Source organism: Sphaerodactylus townsendi, linkage group LG11, assembly GCF_021028975.2.
Source record: "Sphaerodactylus townsendi isolate TG3544 linkage group LG11, MPM_Stown_v2.3, whole genome shotgun sequence".
NCBI classification, from domain to species: domain Eukaryota; kingdom Metazoa; phylum Chordata; class Lepidosauria; order Squamata; family Sphaerodactylidae; genus Sphaerodactylus; species Sphaerodactylus townsendi.
Genome location: NC_059435.1, coordinates 75968095 through 75976107, shown reverse-complemented (window position 1 = coordinate 75976107; position 8013 = coordinate 75968095). Strand labels below are relative to the sequence as shown.

General features: G+C 49.6%; 1 protein-coding gene across 1 annotated transcript in view; it reads left to right on the top strand.

Moving 5' to 3' along the window:
• The window catches only part of MYL3 (myosin light chain 3), a 25349-nt gene extending 22316 nt beyond the window's left edge, over positions 1-3033 (top strand). Inside the window, exons 3-5 of the mRNA XM_048510513.1 lie at positions 278-427; positions 2591-2722; positions 2840-3033. Of these exons, the coding sequence (XP_048366470.1) occupies positions 278-427; positions 2591-2722; positions 2840-3033 (476 nt within the window). The remainder of the gene's footprint in view (positions 1-277; positions 428-2590; positions 2723-2839) is intronic.
• Positions 3034-8013: the final 4980 nt, after the last annotated feature.

Sequence of the window (8013 nt, the reverse complement as noted above, 5' to 3'; positions counted from 1 at the left end):
GCTGCACCCAAGTAGTTCCTCTGGTGAGCCAACAATGGGGCATAGAGGCTGAGGCCTTCCCATAATAGGAACCTCAGAAGAGCCCTGCTGGATCAGACCAGTGATGGTCCATCTGGTCCGGCATCCCATCTCACTCAGTGGCCAACCTGGAGGTCCAAAAAGCAGGCATAGAGTCTGAGGCCTTCCCCTGATAAGAGCATCAGAAGACATCGATGAGATCATGTATTTAAGAATTTTCTGTGTGGTCTTCTTCCCCCTCCCCCCTTCCCTTCTCCAGATTTTAGGGAGGTTTTCCAGGTCTTCGACAGAACTCCAAAGAACGAGATGAAGATCACCTATGCTCAGTGCGGCGACGTCTTGAGGGCGTGCGGTCAGAACCCAACCCAGGCGGAAGTTTTGAGGGTTCTTGGCCGGCCGAAACCAGAAGGTGAGTGAGATCCTTCCTGATCACAAAGCCATGAAGCAGAACCTGTGAGAACCTGCTGGATCCCACCTCTGGAGCGCTCTCAGCCCCACCTACCTCACAGGATGTTTGTTGGGGGGGTGGAGGGAAAGAAGATTGTAGAACATAAGAACATAAGAACTAGCCTGCTGGATCAGACCAGAGTCCAGCCAAGAAAGTCATTCGCCTCCTATGCGGTGGAGACGCCAGGAGCTTTAACTCTTCTTCTTCTGGTGGTGTAGTGATTAAGAGCAGGTGCATTCTAATCTGGAGGAACCGGGTTTGGTTTCCCGCTCTGCCACCTGAGCTGTGGAGGCTTACCTGGAGAATTCAGATTAGCCTGTGCACTCCCTCACATGCCAGCTGGGTGACCTTGGGCTAGTCACAGCTTCTCGGAGCTCTCTCAGCCCCACCTATCTCACTGGGTGTTTGTTGTGAGGGGGGAAGGGAAAGGAGTTTGTAAGCCCCTTTGAATCTCCTGCAGGAGAGAAAGGGGGGATATAAACCAACCTTTCTCTTTCCTTGTTCTTTGTTCCTGTTGTTGTTGCTTGTTGTTGTTCTCCTCCCTTCTCCTTCCTCCTTCTTCTTCTCTCTTCTTCCTTCTTCTTCTTCTCTCTCTCTTCTTCTTCTTCTTCTCTCTTCTTCTCTTCTTCTTCTTCTTCTCTTCTCCTTCTCCTTTCCTCCCTTCCTCCTCCTTTCCCCTTCTCTCTTCTCTTCTTCTCTTCTCTTCTTCTTCTCCTTCTTCTTCTTCTTCTTCTTCTTCTTCTTCTTCTTCTTCTTCTTCTTCTTCTTCTTCTTCTTCGTCTCAGCCCTGAGGTGATGAGGGAACAGGAAAACGTTGTTAGTGGGGCCTGACTTTTGGGGACTGCCCCACGTGTGCCAGCCGTGCTGATTTTCTGCTCCTAAGCATTTTTCCCGAGTCCCTTCTTTCCCAAACCCCTCCTACCTCCAGACTGGAATATAAGGACCCGGGAATCTGCAGTTCCGCCTCATATCTGAGGAAAGGAGCTTTGATTCTCGAAAGCTCACACCCAGAAGATCAGGTGAAGGCCTTGGCCTCTAGGACCTACTGGCCATTGCATGAGACGGGATGCGGGACTAGGCGTACCCTCACAGATCTGATCCAGCAGGGCTCTTCTGAGGTTCTTATTAGGGAAGGGCCTTGGCCTTTTCAGGAGAGCCAGTGTGGTGTGGTGGTTAAGAGCGGTGAACTCTGATCTGAATACCCAGGTTCGATTCCCCACTCTTCCACATGAGTGATGGAGTCTTACCTGGTAAACTGGATTTGTTTCTCGGCTCCTCCGCATGAAGCCTGCTGAGTGACCTTCAGCTAGTCACAGTTCTCTCCGAACTCACTCTCTCTTTTTTTTATTAACAATTTTTATTACATAAATCACCAAGAAAGAAAAAAAAATTACATTACATTTCGTACAACAATTTATCTCTATCTTCATTTACTTTATATGGTTATGTTAATCAAATTGCTTACTCCAAAAATACCATGTCACTAGTCGAGAAAGAAAAAAAAAATATCACATATATAAAATCCCACCACAACCATAAATGTGTAAAAAAAGCGGGGGGGGGGGGAGAAGAGAAGAAAAGAAATAAAGAGAGAAAGAAGAGAGAAAAGATAAAAAATAAAAACAAATTGATCTCCGACATGGTCTTTAATTTAATAATCTCTTTAATAAAATTTCTATTCAATTCAGAACTCTTGAATTAGTTACCTTTCGCATTTAACATTGGAGGTAAACCAACAAGTCTTTTAGAGCCTCAGATACTGATTGTAAAAATCGCTAAGTCAAGCTCCCAAGTCTTCAATATGGTTTCAATGTTCTTCTTTCTTATTATGCCCGAAAGTTTATCCCACCTACCTCCCAAGGGGTCTGTTGAGGGGAGAGGACAAAAAAGGAGTTTGTAAGCTGCTTAGAGTCTCCTTACAGGAGGGAAAGATGTGGTATAAATCCAAACTCCTCCTCCACCTCTTCTTCTCTTCCCAGGGCTTACTGGGCTTGGGGCCAGCCTAGCAGGCAGGAACGGCAGACCTTGTGGTCTGTAGGACGAAGTCCCCCCAGTACCTCGTAGAACTGGCTTCCTTCATCCACAGCTGGGATGCTAACTTGGCTTTGTTTCTCTTTCCACCAGGCAGTGACGGGATGGCGGTCAAAGCAGAACAGCGCCAGGGCCCGGAAGACCCAGCTAGGCCTGGGGAGCCTTTGTTCCAAGGGGAACCGCCAGCATCTGCCCCTCCGGGTGGAAGCTCACGCGGGTCTGTGGGTCTGTCCCGGCCGCTTCTGAGCCCGCCAGAGAAGTCAATAAGTCTTCACTAGACAGGCATCTTTTGTTCACCGGGTTCACGCCGAGGCTTCCGCGACGTAAGCAGCCACGCGTAAGATGTTCGGGCGCGGAAGAAGAGCCTGAAGGTGCACCAGCGGAGCCACCACGGGCAGGAGCGCCCGTACGAGTGCGCGGAGTGCCGCAAGAGCTTCAACTGCCACTCGGGGCTGGTGCGGCACCAGATGACCCACCGGGCGAAGCCGCCCTATTGCGCGAGGCGGCAGTTAAGCAGCCGCAAGGAGCACCCGTAGAACCACTCAGCGCCAGTAATATCGGGGAGCTCTTCCAGTGCCCCCGCCTGCAAACGCCATCCGCAGCAGAACCTGCTGGAAGCACCACAGCGATCCACACGGGCGAAGCGCCCTACCAGTGCCGAAAAGGGCTTAGCTCGCTACAAGCGTATCCCTGAAGGACCACCTGAGGACTCACAGCACGGATCCGGGGCCCCCCGCCCAGCGGCTCCTGCCCCCCCTGGCCGGGGACCCGCTCCCTTAACGCCGCGCAACGTGGCGGAAGGAACGGCTCTAGCTTTGCCCGAGGGTTTCTGATCTCCGTTCTCTCTGTTGCTCTCCTTCCCCTCGTTGAAGTCCGGTAGCGCCAAAGCCTGCTCAGCCGGGGAAACCACTTCATCATGACCGCTGGCAGCAGGGCGGGTGTTCACGGTGGCTGCGCTTGAGTGGGAAAGTTAGCGGCCCTTCCGCTAGCCGAAGCCTGTCGCGACTGTACCAATGATAGCTGCCATGGGGTTGCCCCCCACCTCAGTTCTTCTAGTTTGGTGGCGACTTTTGTTAATTCCTATAGACAATTCCCATCAGCCCCTGCCAGCATGGCCAATTGGGAATTGTAGTCCATAACATCTGGAGTGCCAAAGGTTCGCCACCACTGCTCTAGGCAAACAAACCAACAGGCCCGCAGGAGACTGAAGAAATTGGCCGTTCTCACCACTGCAAGTTGTCCATCGCCAGACGCAGGATGAACATTTGAGAATCTCACTATTTGACTTAAGAGATTTGCTGGCCTTCGTAGAAAAGTTGGCAGCGTGTGCCCAAAAGGCTCAGAAACCAAATTCCAAACCTGCCCGCCCTGCGTTTGCAATCTGACCTGTTTCCTGACATTTTGGAAAGGATTGATTTTAGCCGGATGTACCTTGAGAGTGTTGGGGTGGAATGGTTGCAATTGTCCTTTTGCCTCCTGCACGCTCAAGCAAGGCCACCTCTCGCTTGCCCTGGGGAACTGGGTCAACTCACTGACCTTGTGCTCCAGGGGGCTCCCGCCTGTGTTGGTTTTTGGCTTCCTCATCCTGCTGTTCCTGCCTCCATTCCTGGCTTCTGAACATTTTGGCCGCACGCACCTGCTGCTCTTTTCCTCTGTTTCTGTCACTCTCCACTTCTGAATATATTTATTCTTCTTTGCCCCCTCTTTTCTTCCATGCCGCAGTGACTATTTTAACATTCTTTTTAAGAAAGACGCAGTCCAACTCTGTTTGAAAGAAAAAAAAGTATTTCCAGGTGTAGTTTTGTATGCAGGGTGCAATGGAAATAAAGATTGACAAAAGGAAAAATTCAGTTGCACGGGGTGTGTTTTTCGGTGATCTTTCCCGGAATGTATCTGAGTATTTAAAGTCTTGCTGAGCTGGATTTTTGCAGCCATTTTCCAAAGGCCTTATGTTTTCAAAGATTTATTTTTTTTCCTGCAAATGTTCGCCTCAAAATGTAATTTGTGAATGTGATGAACAAATATTTGGCAACCTAATTTCCATTAACGAGACATTCCAGGGCCAGAGTAGATGCGTGAGGGAGCTGAACGTTGGGCTCCTAGGGCAGTTTTGTAAACTGAATTTTCAGGTTGGTGGTGGACAGATACAGATTGACACGGTGGAGGAGATTCACTGCTTGGTAATATGAGAGGGAGTTTCTACTACCACCTCCAAACACTCTCCCAATCTTAATGGTAGAAGAAGAAGAAGAAGAGTTTGGAGTTTGCCCCTTTCTCCCCTGTAAGGAGACTCAAAGGGGCTTAAAATCTCCTTTCCCTTCCCCTCCCCACAACAAACACCCTGTGAGGTGGGTGGGGCTGAGAGAGCTCCGAAGAACTGTGACTAGCCCAAGGTCACCCAGCAGGCATGTGCTGGGGTACACAAGCTAATCTGGGGAACCAGATAAGCCTCCATAGCTGAAGTGGCAGAGCGGGGAATCAAACCCAGTTCTCTAGATTAGAGTGCACCTGCTCCTAACCACTACACCACTCTGGTACCCCGAATATTTGAAAATGGGGCTTTAAAAAAATTGTGGGAGCTGCAAACATCAAAATTGAGGGTGTACCTGCCAACTGTAATGGGTACAGTCGGATTTTTAAAAGTCTGGCACAGTCAAGGTGTGGACGAAGGCAAGAGGGATTGGACCAGATGTGGGATCCAGCAAGTTCTCACAGGTTCCCGAGAGTAGGGTTACTGGCATTTGTGTAAAATGGTGAGGGGGTTACCAGCGGTGATTTTGCCACTTGATTTTGCCTTTAGTTACGCCTTCGTTGGTAGCGCAGAACTTGAAGCAGTCTAGCAGGAGGTGCACTGGCGCGGCGGCAAAGCCTTCGCTTCGCGCAAGTAATTCGCTTCCCGCCTGGGCGACCTGCCGCTGGCGCTCTTGCCACAGCCCCCCCCCGGAATGCCCGACACATCCCATCGCGTCTCCACTCCAGCCCCATTGGCTACAATCACAGTTTGAATCCCACCACCATGGGAACCTGTTACTAAATTTTTTGGATCCCACCACTGGATTGGACCCTGTGGCCCTGGTGTTTTTTGTCAAAACATGCCAAGGCCTCTTAGTAGCATCAAGTGTGCTATTCTGCATTTAGTGCTTTGGTGAGGCCAGAAGATTTTTGAACAGTGAGCTGGATGTCAGAGAAGAACTCACAAGAAAGGTTCGAACTGATAGAAAGCCATTGGCTTAGAAGACTTCATTCAGCGTGCCCCCCTTGCTACAAGGAGGTGCCCAAACTGGAAAGTTGCTTCTATAAAATACTGATCTGTTGAATCAAAGGTAGCTCCTTCCTTGGGCCTGCTCACTTAACTTTGTGGGGTTAGAATTCATAGGAAGGACCTATATCAAGAATTGATAATTTATCAGCTTTCCAGCACGGGCTAACTGGGCCGCTGGAAGGGCTGATGAATTGTAGTCCATAACATCTGGAGTGCCAAAGGTTCGCCACCACTGGGTTAGATCCTTTTTGAAACGGTGATTCATCTGCCTTTTAAATTGGAACCTATTTTTTCCGCAGCCGGATGGGGAGGGCAGTTTGACATAATTTTGGCCTCCCCTGGGGCTGACTCCTTAACAAAGAGCCTCCATCCTCCACAAAGCTTTGTATCTGCAAACAAATCCACTGTTTTGCTGGAACGCATGCCCGCAAATCTCTGGTGAGCTGTACCAAGGCAAATGGCAGGCCTGATCACATTGAGAGACAGAAACGCCTCTCGTGTGGTCAAAAATTCTGCAGCATAAAGGGCCACGGGCAGCCACTCTCTTGCCCATTTGCGGGTTCAAAACTCTCCTCCTAATGCCCTTGGCAGGGGAAAATGTCTACCCCCAAGTGCATTCTTTCATTTCAGTTATGTGCAGGCCAGTAAAAATTGGCCATGCTGGCAGGGGCGGATGGGAATTGTAGTCCATAACATCTGGAGTGCCAAAGGTTCGCCACCACGGAGCTAGCCCCTTTCTTATTGGCATTGTGACCGAGGAAAGAGGAATGGGCAGCATACACTGAGTCCTCATTGAAATGCCGTCTCGTGAACACAAATGCTGCAACGCGCACGGGATTAGACTGGTGCTGTTTGAAGAGACGACGGCAGGGAAGGATAAAATGCTTTGTTGTGCACTACTGTGCAGAGCAGTTATCAGCCTGGGTTTCTTTCCAGGGAGCATCACAGGAAGGCGTCAGATTCCTGACCTGCCATTTGTAGCTATTTCTAGCCTTTTCGGTCTGTCAGCCTTTGTGTGTTTTATGCTCCCACACCTGTTCGGCTGTCCAAGGAATGCAACAATTGCAGGCTGAGAGTCTTTAGAAGAAGAAGAGTTTGGATTTAGATCCCCCCTTTCTCTCCTGCAGGAGACTCAAAGGGGCTGACAATCTCCTTGCCCTTCCCCCCTCACAACAAACACCCTGTGAGGTGGGTGGGGCTGAGAGAGCTCCGAGAAGCTGTGACTAGCCCAAGGTCACCCAGCTGGCGTGTGTGGGAGTGGACAGGCTAATCTGAATTCCCCAGATAAGCCTCCGCAGTTCAGGCGGCAGAGCGGGGAATCAAACCCGGTTCCTCCAGATTAGATACCCAAGCTCTTAACCTCCTACGCCGCTGCTGCTCCTTTAGCATCACTTAGTCAGGTTACGAAGTGGAGCAGATGTTTTGAGTGATGGGGACAGAGGTCAGAGCCCTGGGCAACTGGCTCGTCCTTGGGCTAGTCCAAAGGACTCTCCGAGCGCTGGGGTTGTCTGGGTCTCACCCAGAAGCTCAAATAAACAGAAAATCCTGGGACTTCTTGTTGCCAGTTCCGACAATGACCAGAGGAAAGGACTGAAATTCTCAAACGCTGACATTTATTTTATTTTATTTGATTTTTTTAAAGTTTATTTGGTTATACAACAACAACAAAAGAAAACACATATCTATATTAGAATCAAAATGGGAAACTCCTTTAATTGGAGTCTCCAGTCGTACAAATATAAAGTACATAATATACAGTTTGCATTCTGAAACTGATCAGACTTCTCTATCCCAATCTTGAGAATAGTCACCTCCTGGAGAAAGCAATCCTATGTTCTATCCCTTCTCTCTCTCTCTCTGGGGCTTTCCGCACTGACAGAGTTGTACTGGTTTCTATCTAGGTTCACCTCAGTGTATCCGCACTGCAACTGAGCTCAACGTTGTTTTGTCTCATTTCCACCCCCCCTCAGAACTGCGACATCCCTGTCCCAGTTATGAACTGCACCTTTCTGCCAGAACAAGGTCGATACCACTTTGAAGCTTCGAAGTGCGGACGCATCGAAACAACACCTCATCTGTTCAACCAATCAGGAGCCGCTTTTGTGGCATGCGCACAACGGGAGAGTTGTGGCGGGCAGAAAGCGCATGTAACTGTAAACTGTAAACTTTAAAAAAAAAGAACTCTCCTGTTTCCCATGGTAACACAAGCTCCAATCACGATCGAGGAGCGAAACAGGCACCAAGATGATCCCGC